Source organism: Neovison vison, chromosome 5 (assembly GCF_020171115.1).
Source record: "Neovison vison isolate M4711 chromosome 5, ASM_NN_V1, whole genome shotgun sequence".
NCBI classification, from domain to species: domain Eukaryota; kingdom Metazoa; phylum Chordata; class Mammalia; order Carnivora; family Mustelidae; genus Neogale; species Neogale vison.
The window spans coordinates 82,789,122-82,811,400 of NC_058095.1; the positions used below are offsets into that span (position 1 = coordinate 82,789,122).

Consider the following 22,279-nt stretch of genomic DNA (forward strand, 5'->3'; position numbering starts at 1 on the left):
CCTTCTAAATTACTGTGTAAATGGAAGTATTTTAAGAATTAGAATAGTATATGTAGTGATTTGAATACATTTTATACAAATTGATTTTGGTTTTAGATGTTACATTGAGAACCTTCTTGCAGCATTTTACTTCTACTGGGATTTTTATTCTCTAGTTATTTATATTAACTCATTTGGCTTTCCTTTGTCTTTATAACTTGATAAACTAAATAAAGCCCAGTTTTTTATTTGGATTGTCTCCTTGGAATCCTGTCTCTGCATTTTCAATGTTTGACCTTAGACAAGTCACTTTGTTTCCAGTATTATGGTAGGATTACAGAGAGTAGATATAACATGCTGGGCTTTTATTTTTCAGGTTCTCAATGAATGAGAGGTAACTGGGCTACAACTTCACTTTTACTACATTCTTGCACTGTTTAGACTCAATAATTAGAATGTTAAGCTTCTGATTTCTTCCTTTGTGCTTTGTCTTTGAGTATAGAGTATAAAAAGGGAACCAAACATTGAAACTTTGAATACCTGAAGGTTATTTTAAAGAACACTTTTTGGGTGGTGACCAGAACCTTTTTCATTTTTGAGTAAAATATGACCTAGTTGATAATAAGTGCTAATGTTACTGAAGTTACCACATAATATTACCAGCAGTAGAAAATTTGAGCTCACAGTTTTTGGACAAGAGATGTGATATTGGCATCACTTAATAGTCATAATCTATATTGCAAATCTTCATTCATTTAACATTTATTCAGCAGGAGAAATACCTGACCTGGAGAAAAAAAAGAGCCTGTGTTCTAACCTTGGGGTATGTTTGTTATATAAGACCTGTTTATCAACACAATCATTTGTTAATATTCCTGACTAGGGATTTTGACATAATATTTATTCGTAGAACTCCTATTGAGAAATAAAGTGAGAGAATTCAAAACCCACAGTATAGAACTTTAGATTATTTAGGTAATGAGGAAAGGCTACATGATTATTATGAATTCAATATGTATTGCTTTATCAAAACTTCTAAGTTGTTAAATGAAAGAGTAATTTAAAAAATACAGTAACTTATTTCTTCTCTAACTGGATCAAACACTTAATTATGAAAAGAACTGTATTTGGAATTAATCATTAATATGATTTGGTCCACACATTGATCAAATTGTTAAGAAATAGTGAAAATGGGTAAAATCGAGGGGACATGGGTTCACTAAAAAATGAAAATCTGTCCCTGCATTATTATGAATTCACCATCATAAAGTTTACTGTTTTACGTATGAATTTTACATGTTGGGGCTGCTGGTTGACTTAAAATACAACTTTTTTAATTAATGAAAGACTTGAGTATTTTAAAACATGAACATTAAGTTCTTGTTAATAGTTAAATCTACATATTTAATAAAGCTCTTTAAATTTATTAAACTGTTGAAAATACTTCAGCTTCCATGATTTTCTCGTAAGAGCTTGCTTCAGAAATTTTCTGGTCTTACACAACTACTTCTTTTTTTTTTTCTTTTAAGATTTTATTTATTTATTTGACAGAGATCACAAGTAGGCAGAGAGGCAGGGAGAGAGAGAGAGCAGGGCCGGGGCGGGGGTGAGGCGCTGGGGGAAGCAGACTCCCTGCCGAGCAGAGAGCCCGATGTGGTGCTCGGTCCCAGGGCCCTGGGATCTTGACCTGAGCCGAAGGCAGAGGCTTAACCCACTGAGCCACCCATGCGCCCCTGGTCTTATACAACTTCTTTAAATTGATTTATCTTTAGCTATCAGTGGAACACAGGAAATCTGTTTATTAATTAGAGATTTTCAGTGTAATCTGATTGTAAGAAACTTCTACCAGTATATCAGGGTTCTCAAAATTATTTAAAAATATTAAATTGTATTGTACCAGTTTGGTCTACCAGTGTTCACTTTTTTTGGTTATCCCATCTTTGTAATGCTGGTCTTTAACTGCTGGTAAGTATAGAAAGGGATTTTGACAATTACTAAATTGCTGCATTTTTTTTTTTTTACTTTTATTGTGGATTTTTACTTTATGATTTTATTATTTTTGTCAGAAACTTTTATCACGTTTGGCACAATCACTGATAAACTTTAAGAAATCTTTTAAGGTACATGTTTGACTTTTAAATTTTCTAATTTGAAATGTCTGATGACTTCCTTTTTTTATTAAGGCTGCAAGGTGTGACTGTTGTAAATCTCAAGGAACACTTAAAGAGAGAGTGCAGTGGCGTGGAGAAATGAAACATTTCTGTGATCAACACTGCTTACTCCGTTTCTATTGTCAGCAAAATGAGCCCAACATGACAACTCAGAAAGGACCTGAAAACTTGCATTATGGTATGTAATAATTTAGGTAATAACTTGAAAAACCTGTATAGTAGTGTTTAGTTTCTTAGTTCTGAATTTTATTCATGATAGTGAATAGTTGATTTTGGATATAGTTTAAAGGCAACTTCCATAGTTTGGGTGGAAGTGCCCCAAATATGATGTTTCTGTAGATGGATTGTTTTTTATTCTCTTTTAAAAATTTAGTGCTTGTTGAAAAAAAGGGCAATTTTAATTGAAGAGCATTTTAGGAAATGGTATGTGCTGGGAGTAGTTGGGAGTAACAGTGAAAACCTTTTAGGGGTTGTGACTTAATTAAGAGTTAAGCATAAGAACATAGTATTGACCCCCAAACAATGAGTATTTTCTGAGGACAAAATGGGAAAAGAGTTCCACTTAGCTTTGTATTTTAGCTCTCAAATTTGATAATCTTTACTTAAAAGAGCTTACAATGTTTTCTTCATTAACTGTTTTAAAAAATCAGTACTATTTAATGAGAAATACAGATTTAGAACATTCTGAAGAAAGTGATACTTGTCTTATTTTAAATTTGTTTGTTTTTAGATCAGGGTTGTCAGACGTCCCGAACCAAAATGACAGTAAGTATTGCTTAAGTAAAGTGTTAGCTTGATTTTTGTAATGTGGGTATAAATTAACCATCCAGTTTGAATCATAATAAAAGATTTTTACTTTCCTCCATTGGGACAGTTGAAGTATTTAGGTGAATTATCTAGTATTAAAACAGATACTTTGATATATGCTAAGGAATATAAAGGTGAATAGGAGATAGACATATTTTATTTGAATTGAAGTTCCTATCACCTTATTTTTTTTTTTTTTAAGATTTTTTTATTCATTTGAGAGAGAGATTGAGCATGAGCATGAGTCAGTGGGTGGGGGAGGAGTAGCGATACAAGCCACATGGGGCTCATTGTATCTGTTCCTGGTGACTGTGAAAAAGCTTCAGAACAGTTGAGTAGAAGGTTGGCAGATAGACACTGATGAAAAGTAGAAGGAATGTGCTAACGGCATGCATAACTATTCAGTAGGGCCAAACTTGAGCACCTTTGGTGGAATCATGGAAAATGAGGTAAAAGGATAGGCTGGGCCAGATTATTAATGGCTTTGAGTTTATGTTTCTCAAATAGGTATCTGAAGGTCTGTTGGGGGCCAGGATTTATAAGTTTTTAAATATGAGTAATAATTCTATAACGTGTCCTGTGGGTTTTTTTCTTTAGTCTCTGGTGTAATACATCACATTCCGCTTTCATGTTAGCATTTGAAGAATTTTTATAGGTTGAAAGTGTCCCTTTATCTGTAATGAATAAAGAGAAGCAGCAACGAATGTTTTGGTACATTTTGAGGCACAGTGAGCCTGTCCTCTTGAAGGTCAAGTAACAATAATCAATAGTGTTGGAATACTGGTATTTCTGGCATCCTTACCAAGGGAAGCTTTATAGGAGTCATTTCTTGGCATTATATTAAGTCTTTGAACTAGTTTTTATCCTGGTAAGAAAGAATAAATCAGTGGTTCTTAGGTCTGGCTACACATTTGAATCACCTGGGGAGTTTTCAGAAATTCCAATGCCTAGGCTCCAACTCAGAAATTCTGTGTTTTTGGAAAGTTCTTCAGATGATTTTAATACGTAACCACAATTTAGAATCATTGACATAGATGAACAATTGGTGATCTACATTATTCTGTTCAGTTTTTACTTTTGATGTTAATAGTTAAGAATCCTAGGTAAATAAGAGTGCATTCTCCTTTGCTTTCTCCCCCTATATGTCATACCCCCCTTATACCCCCCTTATGGAAATGTATTTAAAATCGGATAATTCAGAAATACTTGAAAGTATTCAGCTGAATTCATCTCATTTTAATACCAGACACTTATCTGTGACTGAAGAATATAAAGATGGTCACTCCATATTTTGTTAACTTTGTGTAGCTGTAAGGCAACTTACAACCTTGTTTGAAATATGTAAGCTTTTGACCAAGGCTTTAAGGCCTACATTCTGTCAGTATAATATCAAATCTTTTTTCCTCACATAGCACCTTGGAACCACATTGTATGACTAGGGGAGGGGTAAGTCAGTGTGCCACTGCATTTATTGCCTTTTGTCTTTTAAAAGCCCTCTCCCATCTTTTCCTTGTAAGCTTTTGAAATTTTTTAATTCCCAGCCTATAAACTTCAAAGGGTGAAAGCTTAGCTATATAATTTTGGACAAGTCCCTTTACACAAGTTCTTTGTGTGAATATGTTTTTTTTTTTTTTTTTAAAGATTTTATTTATTTATTTGACAGACAGAGATCACAAGTAGGCAGAGAGGCAGGCAGAGAGAGAAGAGGAAGCAGGCTCCCTGCTGAGCAGAGAGCCCGATGTGGGGCTCAATCCCAGGACGCTGGGATCATGACCCGAGCCGAAGGCAGAGGCTTTAACCCACTGAGCCACCAGGTGCCCCTGAATATGTTGTTTTTAAAATGGGATGAAGATAGTGCCTGTTTCAGTGTTATCACATAGTAAGTATTAAATGCGTAGGAACTGCTATGTTCCAGACCTCATAAAGGCAGTATGTATAGTAGTTTAGAATATAGGCCTTGGTGTTAGGTGAATTTACTTGAATCCTGACCTTAGAACTTTTAGCTTTATCATCTTTCCCGGGTTGTGTAACTACTTCTTCTTCTTTTTTTTTTTTTTAAACATTTTATTTATTTGAGAGAGAGCATGAGAGGGGAGAGGTCGGAGGGAGAAGCAGACTCCCCGAGGAGCTGGGATCCCCAAGCGGGACTCCATCCCAGGACTCTGGGATCATGACCTGAGCCGAAGGCAGTTGCCTAACCAACTGAGCCACCCAGGCGCCCCTGGGTTGTATAACTTCTGAGCCTTAGTTTTCTCATCTGTAAAGTAGCAGTGATTTAAAGGCTTACCCTTACCTCTTGCAGTGTTAGGAGAATTAAATAACTCATTTCATGAGTTATGTAAATTTGGTGCTTCATGTAATGTCTTAGTCCATTTGAGCTGCTATAGCAATACCATAGTTGAGGTGGCTTACAAACAAATTATTTCTCACAGTTCTGAGGCTAGGAAGTCTAAAATCAAGTTGCAAGCAGGTAACAGTGTCTGGTGAGGGCCTGCTTCCAGGTTTATAAATAGTCATCTTTTCACTGTCTTCACATGGTGGAAAGGGGTGAGCATCTCTAAGATTTCTTTTTTGAGGGCATTAATCCCATTTATGAGGCCTCTGCTCTTATGATATAGTCTCCATGTATTGGCCACACCTTCAGATACCATCACATTGAGTATTAGATTTCAACATGAATTTTGAGGGGTACACATTGTAGCACATAGTCTCTGGCTTGAAGCAAGTACTGAACAGATGGTAGCTTTTGTCATTATAATTTTATTTTGGGCCCTCCTTCAGTATTCTTTATAAATAGAAGGAGATCTTGCTTGTTGACAAGCAAAAAAGTAAAAAGTATTATCAAGTGTATGTCTTTACCAGGTGGCGTAGTTTAATTGACATGATGTAATGTTTCTAAATGACAGGAGGTAAAACATCAAGTAATCTACGATATATATGATTTTAGACCCCTTGTTCATATGTGGGGATTCTAGGGTATTTTCCATCTTGGACCAAGCTTACCTAGTCTTAGTATATAGTAGATACTCAATACCGATTTGTTAAATTATTCTTCCCATTTTACAGGTGAGGAAATTGAGACAGAAGTGACTGAGTCACTTGCCCAATGTTACACACAGTTTTAGGACTAAGTTCTCTAGCTCCTTGTTCATAGCTCTTTTACTTAGCTGATTAATAATGTAGTTTGAAATCCTGATGAATCTAGAATAGTACGGCCCCTTTGCCATATACATTATACAAATAATATACAAATGAGCTATCTACCTGAAACAGTCTTAAAATATTTGTATCTTTCCACACTTTAAATATGCACAGGTAAATTTATTAAACAGTAAGTGCCTTAAGTACAGTTGGTCATCATTCATATTTGCAAATTTTTACCTATTCTCTAAAATTGTAATCCCTAAATCAATACCCATGGCACTTTCAAAGAAATTTGCAGACATGTACAGGGTGGTGAAAAACCTGAGTCTCCTGAGGCATAGCGCATCTTGTTGAGGTGGAACAAGGCAAGGCTTTCCCTTTTTGTCTCACCTCATCCTATAAGCAGGTGTCCTTTTCGTAGTCAATTAATACCACCTTTTGCATATATATATATATATTTTGGGTGATTTTGCTTTATAAAAATCCACTGTTAATGCATAGTATTAAAAAGCCCTATCTGATGTTCCTAAACACAGGAAGGCTGCTCTGTGTCTTATGGAGGAAATAATGCCTATTAGGTAAGCTTCATTCAGTTGGCAGTGAGTTTAATGTTTGTGAATCAACAATATGGTACACTTAAAAAAGGAATAAGAAATTAACCAGTCTGCAGATGAGGCAACTCCTGAGTACTGAAGTAAATTCTGTAGTACATGGTGAAGCTATGGAAAAGAAGGAAGAGTGATTATATTTATGGATTCATGGACTTAAGACTAAAAAGAAAAAAAAAGCGAAACGCCTCTTTATGAAGTTTTCATCTTATATACAACGTGTATCAGGAAAATGTTAAACTTTTCTTGCCTTCTGCTGGCTAGCTCACACATTTCAAGCAAAACGGTATGAAAAATATTAAACTTGGATAAGAGGTGGGTTCTGCTTATCAGGACCAGGATGCTTTGGAAGAATACCAGCTAAGTGTTAACACAGGTAAAAAAGATACACAGTCAAGAAGGTTTTCAGTGCTGATGGGACTGGCTTGCTTTCACAAGATCAGTGGCAAATGAATGTGTAGAATACAAGTGGTCTCCAAAGCCCCTGACTTTAAATCATTTAGAAACCATGCAACCTTGCTATTGTGTGCCAGTGCCAAGGATAACTTCTATGGACCCTGCCTGGGCATAGAGCCCCAAATCCATGAAAACTCCAGGAAAAAAACTGAAGTGTATGCTAGTCTACTGGAGGTGGAACAAAAAAGCATGAATGGTATCTAAAATATTCTGTGATTGGTTCTCCAATTGCTTTATCCTAGAAGTTGAACATTGTCTCCACCATGAAAACCTTGCATTTGAAGTTTTTATTACTGGGTAATTTCCATTGCCTTGAATAACTCAAAAATGCCTGTCTCAGTGTAGTTCTCTTTATGCCCCCAAAAACTCTCTCTCTCATCCAACCCCTCAATCAGGGCATAATTAAAGCTTTTAAGACCTACTTCACGAGAAAGAGTTTGAGGCTCTCAGCATCAACAACAACAAAAACCCCACCCTGATAGATTATTGGAAGTTAGTCATCATCTGTAACATTATTTAGGACAGCATCAAGCAGGCTTCCCTGAGTAAATTGTTGGGAAAATGTTTGACCAGTCTGTATGAAAAAGTTCAAAGTTTTTTGAAGGTGTCACAGAAAATTAAAAAAAAAAAAAAAAAGTATAAAAAACGTGATGTATATTACACCAAGTAAGTGAAGAAGGCTTTGGGACTGTGTAGGAAGATGTGGAGGAAGTTTGGTAGAGAAGGCAGTAGAGCCCATCGATTTGGCTAGACGGCCAAAGAAGGTATCAGATTCAGTGATGAAAGTCAGTCCAAGACTCCTCTAACAATGGCCAAAATAATTGGAATACTGGAATGGAATATTCCAATATTCAAAATATTGAAATGGAATTCTGCCTTGGGAAGAATTGTCAGTGGCATGGAAGGATATGACCCTATGCTTGAACAAAGCATCCAATTTGAGTACTACTGTGGTTACCTCTTTTATAAAGACGCTTAAAACATTAGAGGTGAAAAACCAAGCAGACAAGGCTGACTTATTTTTTTGAAGCCAGTTTGGGAGGCAAAAGCACTGACATATTCAACAAATCATAAAAGCCAAACTCTTGAGGTAGAAACTGCCAGATGTCACCGTGTCTCCCTCTTCTTCTCTTACTAAGTCACTGACTTCTTCCTATTCTGCAGAATAACTGCCATCAACCTTTCCCTTGGTTTTTATGGGCACGCCAAAGGTTGAGAGGTTTAACCACACAGTGCACTGCCCCATTGTACATCCTGCATGTCCACTAAGAGTAAGATGTTAATATTTTATAAAATGTACAATGTTTACTCTGTTTTGTCCCCAGAACTTTATTTACATTAGTGTACAATATACAGTATGTGTTAACAGGACTGAGTATTTGTACCATACAGTGTGTGTGTACTGTATCTGTATACATCTGAGTGAAAGAGTTAATAATCTAGTACACTGTGGTACACAAAAATGCTGTAATCCTGTGTTACAACCACTGAGCATAATTATTTGTGACAAATATATATGAAATCAAGTGTTGCAACAGAAATACTGTTATATATTGATCTGTTGATGAAAGTGTTGTGACCCAAGGCTTGTAGGAACCTAACCTTTTATTTCCTTTGGGAGTAATGGTTCTGTATTCACTGAAGTGTTCATGGTGACTGTCTGGACATTAAGTACCCCAAATATTCTATATTCTGTACCTTTTTTCCAGTATCAATAGGTGGTGGTACAGAGAAACCCCTATGTTTAGTCCCTTATAGATAGATCTTTAGCTTATTTTAGATTGATTGTGTGTTGCCCTGGAGATGGGGGGGTGGTCGGAGGGGTGGTCGGTGTTCTCAACTGCAAATAATGCTGCAGTGTATGTGGTGAAAACATCTTAGAGACTATGATCTAGGACAGGTTTCTGAAATTGCAGTTGCTGGGATATAAAAAATAGTTTGAAGTTTGATAGTCTTTATGGTAATTCTTTTTATCTTTTTTTTTTTTTAATCTTTTAAAATTTAGTAACATATGTAAGGTGTTTATCCAATAGAGGGAACTGGTGTGTTGGCCATAACTAAGAACTTTGTCTTTCTTAAATAAATTTAAAGAACCTAATTATTTTCAAAAAATAGGCTAATATTGTATTTTTTACCTAAAAGTGAAAATTGTCTTATTTTAAAAAAAATATCTACTGAAGGTCACACAGTTCTATAAAATGAATGATTTCTCCTGCTTTGTCAGTAGTAATCGGACAGATTCACTTTGATCCTTTCAGGTTAAGACTATAGTAAACATAATGATAATAACAATTTGTTTATAGTCTTAAACTTTTGTGTGTTCGCTCCACATGACCAGATAGATATTCATTAACACCTGGAAGTAATAAAAATTAGAGGCAAAAATAAAATGTTTCTTTTTGTTTCCTCTGTAGGGTTCAGCACCACCCCCCTCTCCAACACCTAACAAAGAAATGAAGAACAAAGCCGTTCTTTGCAAACCTTTAACAATGACAAAAGCTACTTACTGTAAACCTCATATGCAGACCAAATCTTGTCAGACAGGTAATTTTAGGAAAAAAATAAGTTATATGCTTCCCTATACTTATACCTCTCTTATTGAAAACGCATGCTTTTCTCAAATAATTGGCTACGGAATGTATCTGTTTAGTCACTTTGTCATTTTCTGTTGATTTTGCTTATCTAAGTTTAGATATTAGCTTGAGAGTACAGCATATTATTTAATATAATTAATGAAAATCAATCTCTGTTAAAGGCTCAGAGTATATATTATGTCATAAATGAGAAATCACTTTATCCAAAATTTCCTTGGGGCTGAGATTCCCTAAAGTTACAGTAATCTCTGAAAAATCGTCTCTGTAAATGTGACCTGTTGTGTTAACAATTCTGTTTCCTTGTCAGAATGAGGTAGTAACATTCAATTATATGTTTTTATGAGATTTAAATGTATTCTAACTGTTTGATTGGATAAATCTTTTTATAGGGAATATGAGTGGAAAATGATAGGCTGTCTGGATCTGCATAATGTTTCTAAGGGACATTTTCTTTGTATTAAGAAAAAGGCCTAAATTCTGTTTTTCTCTCTTCATTTAAACAGTTAACTGTATTTAGTTTTGTTTTTACCTTACCTGATTTTGTGAAAACCAGAAATTTCTCTTAAAAAGGAAACGAGGCACTTAAATTCTTTTGTTACCAAATTGTTTGAACATTGAGTAATTGTGTGGGTTACTTAACATTGCTCCGTAAACACATTTTGTATTTTCAGATGATAATTGGAAGACGGAATATGTTCCAGTGCCTATCCCTGTGCCTGTGTATATCCCAGTACCTATGCACATGTACAGTCAGAATATTCCTGTTCCTACTACAGTTCCTGTTCCTGTAAGTCGGATTTTAACTTTATTTATTTATTTATTTATTTCCCATTTTAGAGTTTATCAGGCAGTAGGTGGGAGAAGAATGTTGTAATTCCTACCTTAGTGAAGTAGTAGAACAGGGTTTGAGTCTTTGCCTTCACCAGTTAACTTAGGGTTTGGTTGAATCTGTCAATGTTTAGTGTATGTTCATCTTTAAAGGTGAAGTTCGGCAAATGTCTGTGTCTGCTTTATGCATATATATAATGTTTTATATTTGAGTTCACTTTAGAGAAAAATATTGGTGAAGTTGTAAGGTTTAAAACTAAAACATGGAATAGAATTTCATATGAATTATTACATTATTTTGTCCTAAATCACTTTCAGTAAAGACACTGTGCCAGGGCTTGACTATCATAGTTCCCTGGGGGACAGAGGTATCTCAAAAATTATTTTTCTTTAATTTTTATTTCAAAAAGTAGTTGCTTATTTTCTGGACTTTCTTTGTTACAGTTGACAACTTAGTTTTGGTATGTGTTTTTTCCAAAGCTTTTATCCATTGTGTTATTATAAAGAAGATCATGTGTCAGAATAATTTTTAATCTGGCAAATTACATATATACATACATACATACATTTATTTATTTTTTTATTTATTTAGTTAGTTATGGGAGAGAGCGCAAGGAAGAGCAGGAGGGAAGGGGAGAAAGGCAGAAGGAGAGGGAGAAGAAGGCTCCTTGCTGAGCAGAGAGCCCGATATGGGGCTGGATTCCAGGACCCTGGGACCATGGCCTGAGCCGAGGCAGATGTTTAACCAACTGAGCCACCCAGGCAGTACCCTCTCTCCTGCCCCCACCTTTTTAAGATTTTATTTTTGAGAGGTCTCCACACCCAACATGATGCTCTAACTTAAAATTCAAAGATCAAGAGTCCCACACTCCACTGACTGTACCAGCCAGACACCCCTGGAAAATTATTTTCTAATGCTGAGTAAACCTAACAGTAAATACTTTGGTTAATAGGTGCCAGTTCCTGTTTTTCTGCCTGCCTCATTGGGTAGCAGTGAGAAGATCCCTGCAGTGGCTGAGGAGCTAAAAAGCAAAGTTTCTTCTGCTCCTCTTGACACAGAGTTGCTTACAATGACAGATATGATGACTGAAGATGAGGGGAAAACAGAAGCTGCCAACATCAACAGTGAGTTGCAGTATATTTCTCTCTGTCATTAAGTGTATCATTGGTTTTCAGTAAGTGTTACAATTATTATAGTATGTTGCCAGGACACATCATTATGTTTCAACTTGATATGGGAGTTGTTGTTAGGGGGGCAAGCATTGCAACAAAAATGTGTTTTTGTATTCAGAGATCAGTACTCTCTCTAGCCACATGCTCTTTTAATGCCATGCTCAGTTTTAAGCAGGAATTTGTATGATTTGTATGTTTCCGATTTTAATTGCGACAGGATTTGACTTAAAAGATCAACTCAGTGATTCCTGTTTTAATGTACTAGCTCAGACACAAAAATAACTTATTATCGTTAATAATGATCCGAACTCTTATTTTGTAATGGTTAGTCCCAGTTTTGTTTTGTTGGTTATACTTAATAATTTGCATTATCTACTGGGATTTATCCTATCTTCTGTTGAGGCATGTTTGCCAAATGGCATAGCGTAGGTAAGTTGAAGATGATTCTCTTAAGAGTATTTATTCCTACCCTCACTCCTCTGGTCACACGTAGGGTCCTTTTTCAACCATGAGCTGCCTAGTTCCCATTACCCTAGAGGATAACAGAGACATAACAAATTTTATGTATTTCATAATGTGACAGTGTTTGTGGAGGCCTTTGTTACAAATTAATGTAGTGGGTTGCAACCAGTGGTTTTATTTGTTGTTTAATGAAGTGAAATGGGAAATGTTAGTGTGAATCTCATCAAAAGGATACTGTTTTGTGAAACTTTTGCTTCCCGTATCTGTGTCTGTTTGTCTTTCTGTAGCCTATCACCATCTTGAAATGGATAAAATGCGTATCTTACTGTGTATTACCATATAAAAATGTTTGAAAACAACTGATCAAAACATTAGAAAGCAGTTGTAATTGAATGATACAGAAAACCTAGGTCACAATTCAAAGAGTATTGAAAATCCACCCTCATTAGTTTATTTTTGACAAGAGATTGCTTTTAGAAATACTCTGCCTTCCAGAGTTGGTTTACTATCAAAGCATGCCTATTAACTTTTTTTAAATTTTTTTTTTTTAAAGATTTTATTTATTTATTTGACAGAGAGAGATCACAGTAGACAGAGAGGCAGGCAGAGAGAGAGGAAGGGAAGCAGGCCCCCCGCTGAGCAGAGAGCCCGATGTGGGACTCGATCCCAGGACCCTGAGATCATGACCCAAGCCGAAGGCAGCGGCTCAACCCACTGAGCCATCCAGGCGCCCCATGCCTATTAGCTTTTGAAAAAGGAGAGTCAGAACCCTAAGGGATTAAGTTTCTTTGTCTTCATGATTATTTAACAATTATAAAATTTACAAGTGTTTACATTTCAAGATGGCTATATACCTTTTCTTTTTGTGACATATTAATATATTCTTGTTTTATGTTTACATAAATGACTTCCTTTGCCAGATTAAATATAGGTACTGTTAAGATTCTTCTATTTTGATTTCTAATGATACTGTGAATTGATTACAGGTGTAATTATTGAAACAGACATAATTGGTTCTGATCTCTTGAAGAACTCTGACCCAGAGACACAGTCTAATATGCCTGATGTACCATATGAACCAGATTTGGATATCGAAATAGATTTCCCCAGAGGTACTCAAAATGCTATTTTATTCTTTAAGTGTGAACTACAGTTATGGAATTTAGTTATGATTATTAATCCTTTAATGTTCATGTTCTTGCCTTTACTGCTTATATTTATCTTTTTTTTTTTTTAACTCAAAACTCAACAGTTAATTTCTGAAATAAGGCATGGGATTGAATTGAAGTGACTTAAAGAGACTTTCTTAGAGCCTAAAAAGATACTTTCTCAAAGAAATTCATTATAGAAAACTTTGTAGATAGAGAAAGGGATAAAGAAGTGGTTGTTTCTTTGTTAAAAAATTAAATAAAATGCTGATAGTATTTTTCATAAGACTTTTTAAAAAATTAAGTTCAGCTTCAAAGGAAAAAATTATTTGCAGGTCTTTTGTTACAAAAGAAACGTTCTAGTTTTCATTATTTTCTTAATATATTGATGGCTAATAAGCACACCCAGTAGAACGTAAAGCATTTTATTTTGAGAAAAGATTTGATATGTTGAAACAGATTTGTACGGAGACCATTTAGATCTTAAAATTGAATTTCAGGTTGCAATAGTTTTTCTGATTTTATTCATTTCCATGAAAATTTCGTGTTATTCATTATACGTATATTTTCTTTAAGGGTCTAAATAGGGTTTATCAGAACTCATAGACCTTTTCTTTTCACCCTCCCTGCAGCATAGGTTATCGCCATATGTAGGTACTTGTTTATATTCTGTGATTAGTTCTTTGTTGGCTGTGTTTATGTATTGTAAACCTGTGCTGTTATATTTGTAAATAAAAATTCTTCTCATTTGATTGCCAGCTGCTGAAGAGCTTGATATGGAAAATGAATTTTTATTACCGCCTGTTTTTGGAGAAGAATATGAGGAACAGCCTAGACCTCGATCTAAAAAAAAGGTATGAATTAATAGTATTTTTGCATTAACTACTGTCTCTGTAGTGTTAGCTCTTTTTTCTTAAATTTTTTAAAGATTTTATTTATTTTTTTGACAGAGAGAGAGAGATCACAAGTAGGCAGAGAGGGGGAAGCAGGCTCCCTCCTGAACAGAGAGCCCGATGCGGGACTTAATCCCCCAGACCCTGGGATCATGACCTGAGCTGAAGGCAGAGGCTTTAACCCACTGAGCCACCCAGGCGCCCCATGTAGTGTTAGCTCTTTAGGGATGGAGCAAGGATATATAGTGATCCACAGTTGTGCCTGAGTCTATGGAAAGACTTTTTCACCCTAGATTTTTAGGCTTTAAGAGTTAGTCTTTATTAGTTCATTTCTAAGTAATAAGTCTCAGATTTACTTGTAACTTTATAGAAGACTGAATGTTTTTGCCATTTAATTTTCCTTTATAATTTTATCCTGACAAAGGTTGACATTGTTGCTGAGAAAGTAAACTCAATTCTTGACAAGAAGTAAGGCTATTTTCTAGTGATCTGTTTTTTTCTGCTATTATTTGCAACCTAAAGCAGGATCAAAAGAAAAAGTATGACTTTCACAAATTTTTCCACAAAGAAAGAAAAAACTGAAAAAGGAGTATTTGCAGTAGGATGAAGTTGGTTTCTTGTTTGACGCCATACAAAAAATTAACTCAAAATGGGTAATAGACCTAAATGTAAGAACTAAAATTACGAAACTCTTAAAACATACGCCCAAATCATTTTACCTTGGGTTAGGCATAGTTCTTTGATATGACACCAAAAGTACAAGAAGTAGCAGGAAAAAATAGGTGAATTAGGTGTACTACATCAAAATTTAAAACTTTTATGCAATAAATAATGCCATCATGACAGCATAAGGAGCTTGAGTGGTCATTCTCCATTATTGGAATTACTGGAAAGTTCAATTTCTCCTTACATTAATATTTAGAATCCTTTTCAGATTATTTACTAATTGTGTCTTAGATTTAATTATTTCCTTATCAGTGACTCTCACAGCAGAAGTTAAAATGGTTTAGTTATACAAGATGGTTTATGTAGACATATGGCATTCCTGGAGGTATAGTTCAAGTAACTATTCTCAGATTCTGGAATACCAATCAGTTCTAAGCATATAAATATATTTCTCTTGATTTGCATTTGTTGAGAGATGGCCTACATAAAGTCATGAAATAATAACAGGTTTTTTTACAAAAAGATTTTACAGTGGTGTTTTACTAATAGGGAGCCAAAAGAAAAGCTGTATCAGGATACCAGTCTCATGATGATAGTTCTGACAATTCAGAATGCACCTTCCCTTTCAAATATACATATGGTGTAAATGCATGGAAACACTGGGTCAAAACTAGGCAACTTGATGAAGATCTTCTGGTATTAGATGAGCTAAAATCTCGTAAGTGTTCTGATTTTGTTTCTTCTACATTGTATTTCAATTCAAGATTTTTGTTATAACTACCTTTACTTTAAAAAAAATGAATGTAGCTTACAATATATTAAGTACATTTAAGTAGCTTTTATTTTACTTTAAAGTATTTATATAGTATATAGTTCTTATATAGTAAAAATTCTTATATTCTTATATAGTTCTTATATAGTATAAATTAATTTCAGAAAGTTTCTTAATCTTAAGAGTAAATAATAATTACTAATTTTTTCCTCTCTTTTTAGCTAAATCAGTAAAGTTAAAAGAGGATTTGCTCTCTCACACCACAGCTGAGCTTAACTATGGGTTAGCCCATTTTGTCAATGAGATCCGACGGCCAAATGGAGAGAGTTACGCACCTGACAGCATCTATTATCTTTGCCTTGGAATACAGGAGGTGTGTAATTTGATGGCTACGTTTGACTATAATTGGTTGTTGTAGTAGTTTTGGAAAAGAAAAATGTTAATGTTTCAAGAATATTAAGGGCAGCTTTATGGAACATAATGATATCTTGACTTGCTAAGGCATGAAAGAATTTACTGTATTTGCAAATACTAGCGTATTATAAAGGATTTTCTTAGCTACTTTGTATATAGGTCTTTCTGTTATAATGATGTATGTTTCTAAAAATCCTCAAGTTCTCCAAAACTATTGTACCATAACCAAAAAGAATTTATATGAGAAATGGAGTTATGGTCAGATGACTTGAAACTCCTACATCTTTTGTAATGGATCTAATGAAGCTGTATATTTGTTACCATATATAGTAATTAGGAGGGCTTCATTTTCTTTTTAAAATTGCAGATAAATGAATTAACATCTTGGGGCATGACCACATATATATATATAGATCCATGCTGATATATGTGTAAACAGAAAACTGGGTTCCTTTGCAAATGGGTTCCTGTTTGAATTTCATACTTCTTACGTTCTTAAATTGTTGAATAGGGTATTTACTCATTCTTCTAAATCATCTTATAAAAGGAGATCATTCTTTTTTGGGTTTTTAGATAAATGTAAACCATATGTCTGTGAATCATGAGTGAGCCTGTTTTCCATAATAAACATAAAGATCAACTTGTAATTCTGAACAAATTGTTTGGGTTTGAGTCCAGGATCTTGCTTGACATCCTGTGTATTTTTTGCTGTGGTAGATGATAGAAGATAGAGGGGTTTTTTTGGTGTGGTGGCCTTTTTTTTTTTTTTTTTTCCTTTTATTGTAGAGTTTTGTTTATAGGCCCAGAATTTAATGATGTACTGCTAACAGTTGGTAGAAAATGAAATAGATTACTCAGAAAATTAGAATTGTCTTAATTGTATTTTACTTACGTTTTCTTTAGGATAGAAATTTGCTCAAGATTATATAAGTGGTAATGGGGAAATAACACACGGCTATAAATTACTATCTGTTCAAAGGCCATCACATATTTTACAGTAAATATATAGTAGATTTTACTTTTTTTATTCTTTGTAGATTTACATGTACTTTGAGCCTCATGTTTATATGGTGATAATAGGTCTACCATTCCAAATCCCCAAACTCCTGAAAACTAAAGATTTTACCCTTTAGCTTTTCACATAAACTAATTTGACAGTAAAACATAACTTGAAGAGTTGTGAAGTTACTACTTTTTATTACACTTTGTTTGATTATCCATAGAATATTAATGGTCTAATTCACTAAAGGATTGCTAATGTTTCTAAACAAATACAGTGTACTTCCTTAGAATACTCTAGGGTTATAATGTAAGCATATACATGCCCTGTATTTCCTCTGTAAAATTCAAAAAATTAAGAATTCTAAAACATTAGGACTCCATGGTTCTAACTCAGCGTTTGTAGACCTATATGTTTCCCCCTTTTTTAAACCTCATAGTAAAAAAGAAGAAAAATAGCAGGTGCTAGGTGTAGGTGAAAACATCTCAGTAAGAATCAGAATAAGTTATTTATTACATATAAATCCTCTTCAGAGAAATAGGATCTGGATCTTACTCTTAGTGTCTTGTACCATGCAGTCCATATGGTAGGCACTCATTGACCTGTATAATTGTCAATGATTAGTACACAGTAGACCTATCTATCTAGTTTTCCATTGCTTTTTACTGTGTGTACTTATTTAAGATGGTGGAACAACCTTCTTTTAAAATAAATGTTTATATCATCATCTTAGAAATATTCTGTTGTTGTGATCAATCATTTATAAAAATGTTGATGAGCACACTAGGGTTCTGCCAGATTAATTCAACAGGAAGGAAAGAGGTTGAGTTCTAGGCTCTCATTAGTGTTTTTTTTTTTCTTAAAACTTTAAAAATACATATTAGTTCACATATAATGTATTATTAGGTTCAGGGAGAGAATTTAGTGATTCATTAGTTGTATATAACATCCACTGCTCATTACATCAAAAAAGACAATCTCCTCCTTAATGCCCATCACCCAATTACCCCATAACCCTATGTACCTCCCCTCCAGCAACTCTCAGTTTGTTGCCTATATTTGAGTCCCTTATGGTTTTCTTCACTCTGTTTTGATCTTATTTTATTTTTCCTTCCCATCCTCTGTGTTCATCTGTTTTGTTTCTTAAATTCCACATATGAGTGAAATCATAACAGTATTTGTCTTTCTCTGACTTATTTCACTTAGCGTAATATACTCTAGGTCCAACCACATTGTTGCGAATGGCAAGATTTCATTCTTTTTTTTTTTTTTTTTTTTTAAGATTTTATTTATTTATTTGATGGACCCAGATCACAAGTGGGCAGAGAGGCAGGGAGAGGGAGAAGAAGCAGGCTCCCCGCCGAGCAGGGAGAGCCTGATGCAGGGCTTGATCCCAGGACCCTGGGATCATGACCTGAGCCAAAAGCAGAGGCTTCAACCCACTGAACCACCCAGGTGCCCCTCATTCTTTTTGATGACTGAGTAATATTCCATTCTCTCTCTCTCTCTCTCTCTCTCTCTCTGTGTGTGTGTGTGTGTGTGTGTGTGTGTGTTTACACCACATCTTCTTTATCCATATTTTGACTATTGTAGATAGTCCTGCTATATGTAATTGGAGTGCATGTGCCCCTTCAAATCACTATTTTTATATCCTTTGGAAAAATACCTAGTAGTGCAATTGCTAGGTTTTAGGGTAGTTCTATTTTTAACTTTTTGAGGATCCTCCATTACTGTTTTCCAGAGTGTCTGCACCAGTTTGCTTTCCCAGACTAAGAGGGTTCCCCTTTCTTCACATCCTTGTCAACGTATGTTGTTTTCTGAGTTGTTCATTTTAGCCATTCTGACAGGTGTGTGGTGGTACCTCATTGTGGTTTTGATTTATGTTTCCCTGATGATGAACGATGTGAATTTTTTCGTGTATCTGTCACCCATTTGTATGTCTTTTTTGGAGAAAAGTCTTTCTTGGCTGGATTAATTGTTCTTTGGTTGTTGAGTTTGACAACTTCTTTATAGATTTTGGATAATACCCTTAATCTGATACGTCATTTGCAAATGCCTACTCCCATTCTGTGGGTTCCCTTTTAGTTTTGTTGATTTTTTTTCTTTTTCTGTGCAGAACGTTTTATCTTGATGAAGTCCCAGTAGTTCATTTTTGCTTTTGTTTCCCTTGCCTCTGAGATACGTGTCTAGTAAGAAGTTCCTACAGCTGATGTCAGAGACATTGCTGCCATGCTGCCTTCTAGGATTTTGTTGGATTCCTGTATCACACTTAGCTTTATTCATCCATTTTGAATTTATTTTTTGTGTGGTGTAAGAAAGTTGTCCAGTTCCCTTCTTCTGCTTGTGGGTGTCCAGTTTTCCCAATACCATTTGTTGAAGAGATTGTCTTTTACAGTTGAGGGTATGTTTCTATTTTGTTCCACTGATCTGTAAGTCAATTTTTGTGCCAGTCTCATACTGTCTTGATGACAGCCTTATTTATTTATTTATTTATTTATTTTTAAAAAGATTTTATTAATTTATTTGACAGACAGAGATCACAAGTAGCTAGAGAGGCAGGCAGAGAGAGAGGAGGAAGCAGGCTTTCTGCGGAGCAGACAGCCCGATGTGGGGCTCAATCCCAGGACACTGGGATCATGACCTGAGCCAAAGGCAGAGGCTTTAACCCACTGAGCCACCCAGGCGCCCCGACAGCTTTATTTTTTTTAAGATTTTATTTATTTGAGAGAGCGAGTGAGCATGACCAGTGGGGAGGGGCAGAGGGAGAAGCAGAATTCCCGCTGAGCAGAGAGCCCAATGCAGAACTTGATCCCAGGACCCTGGGATCATGACCTGAGCTGATGGCAGACACTTAACCAACTGAGTCACCCAGGCTCCCCTGATTACAGCTTTAATGTACAGCTTGAAATCTAGTTGTGATGCTTTTGGTTTTCTTTTTCAAACATTACTTCAGCTATTTGGGGTCTTTTCTGGCTCCATAAGTTTTAGAATTGTTTGTTCCAGCTCTGAGAAAAATTCTGATTTTTGATAGGGATTGTATGAATGTGTGGATTGCTTTGGGTAGTATAGACATTTTAATAATACTTGTTTTTCTGATCCATAAGCATGGAATGTTTTTCCATCTTTTGGTGTCCTCAATTTCTTTCATAAGCGTTCTACAGTTTTCAGGGTATAGACATTTTACCTGTTTGGTTAGGCTTATTCCTAGGTATTTTATGTTTTTTTTGGTGCACTTGTAATGGGGATCAATTCCTTGATTTCTCTTTTTGCTGCTTCATTATTGGTGTAAAGAAATCCTACAGATTTCTGTGCATTGATTTTATATCTTGCCACTTTTCTGAATTCCTATATCAATTCTAGCAATTTTTTGGGTGGAGTCTTTCAGGTTTTCTGCAGAGTATCATGTTGTATGTGAGAACTGAACGTTTGAGTTCTTCCTTGCTGATTAGGTTGCATTTTATTTCTTTTTCTTGTGTGATTGCTGAGGCTAGAACTTCCAGTATTTTGTTGAACAACAGTACTGATAGTGGACACCCCTGCCATGTTCCTGACCTTAGGGGAAAATCTCTCAGTTTTTTTCCCATTGAAAATTTTTCATAGATGGCTTTTGTGATATTGAGGTATGTACCCTCTATCCCTACACTGTGAAGAGTTTTGATCAAGGGTGCTATACTTTGTCAAATGCTTTTTCTGCATCTGTTCAGAGTATCATATGATTCTTGTCCTTTTCTTTGATTAATGTAGTATATGACATTGATTTATTTGTGGATATTGAACCAACCTTGTAGCTCATGAATAAATCCCACTTGGTCATAGTGAATAATCCTTTTAATGTACTGTTGGATCCTATTAGCTAGTATTTTGGTGAGTATTTTTGCATCCATGTTTATCAGGGATATTGGTCTATAATTCTCCTTTTTGGTGGGGTCTTTGTTTTGGGGATCAAGGCAATGCTAGCCTCATAAAAGAGTTTGGAAGTTTTCCTTCCCTTTCTATTTTTTGGAATAGTTTCAGGAGAATAGGTATTAATTCTTCTTTAAATGATAGAATTCCCCTGGGAAGCCATCTAGCCCTGTGATGGCTAGTATCCAGAATCTATAAAGAACTTCCTTGTTGCGTGGGAGATTTTTTGATTACTGATTCTAATTCTTTGCTGGTTGTGGTTCTGTTCTGATTTTCTGTATCTTCCTTTTTCAGTTTTGGTAGTTTATATGTTTTATCCATTTCTTTCAGATTACCTAATTTGTTGGTATGTAATTGCTCATAATATTCCCTTACATATATTTTGTTTGTATTTCTATGGTGTTGGTTGTGAGCTTTTCTCTTTCATTTATGATTTTATTCATTTGGATCCTTTCTTTTCTTTTTGGTAAGTCTGGCAAAGGATTTATCAGTTTTGTTAATTCTTTCAAAGGACAAGTTCTAGTTTCATTCATCAGTTTTTTGTTTTTTTTTTAAAGATTTTATTTATTTGACAGAGATCACAAGTAGGCAGAGGCAGGCAGAGAGAGAGAGATAGACAGAGGGAGGGAGGCAGGCTCCCTGCGGAGCAGAGAGCCCAACGTGGGGCTTGATCCCAAGACCCTGGGATCATGACCCGAGCCGAAGGCAGAGGCTTTAACCCACTGAGCCACCCTGGCGCCCCAATCGTTCATCTGTTCTACTGTTCTTTTGATTACTCTTTCATTTATTTCTGCTCTGATCTCTGTTATTTCCCTTCTGCTGGATTTAGGTTTTATTTGCTGTTCTTTTTCTTGCTCCTTTAGGTATAAGGTTAGGAGGTTGTATATTTGAGACTTTTCTTGCTCCTTGAGAAAGGCCTATATTGCTATATCCTTCCCTCTTAGGACCACCTTTGCTGCATCCCAAAGGTTTTGGACTGTGGTGTTTTCAGTTTCATTTGCTTCCATTTTTTTTTAATTGTTCTTTAATTTCTTGGTGTACCTATTCATTCTTTAATAGGAAGTTCTTTAATTTCCATGTATTTGTGCTCTTTACAAATATTTTCTTGTAATTAACTTCAAGTTTCATAGCATTGTGGTCTGAAAGTATGCATGATGTGATCTCTGTCTTTTTGTACTTGTTGAGACCTGATATGTGACACCCAGTATGTGATCTCTTCTAGAGAATCTGTTACATGTGCACTCAAGAAGAATGTGTATTC

At 35.2% G+C, this 22,279-nt stretch overlaps 1 protein-coding gene across 2 annotated transcripts in view; it reads left to right on the plus strand.

Annotated features, from left to right (window-relative positions):
- The window catches only part of ZMYM2 (zinc finger MYM-type containing 2), an 81,578-nt gene that overhangs the window by 41,891 nt on the left and 17,408 nt on the right, over nucleotides 1-22,279 (plus strand). For both annotated transcript variants that reach the window (XM_044249382.1, XM_044249383.1), the window contains 9 exons: nucleotides 2,163-2,328; nucleotides 2,881-2,915; nucleotides 9,580-9,709; nucleotides 10,431-10,546; nucleotides 11,541-11,712; nucleotides 13,209-13,334; nucleotides 14,130-14,224; nucleotides 15,479-15,647; nucleotides 15,923-16,074. In XM_044249382.1, the coding sequence (XP_044105317.1) occupies nucleotides 2,163-2,328; nucleotides 2,881-2,915; nucleotides 9,580-9,709; nucleotides 10,431-10,546; nucleotides 11,541-11,712; nucleotides 13,209-13,334; nucleotides 14,130-14,224; nucleotides 15,479-15,647; nucleotides 15,923-16,074 (1,161 nt within the window). The remainder of the gene's footprint in view (nucleotides 1-2,162; nucleotides 2,329-2,880; nucleotides 2,916-9,579; nucleotides 9,710-10,430; nucleotides 10,547-11,540; nucleotides 11,713-13,208; nucleotides 13,335-14,129; nucleotides 14,225-15,478; nucleotides 15,648-15,922; nucleotides 16,075-22,279) is intronic.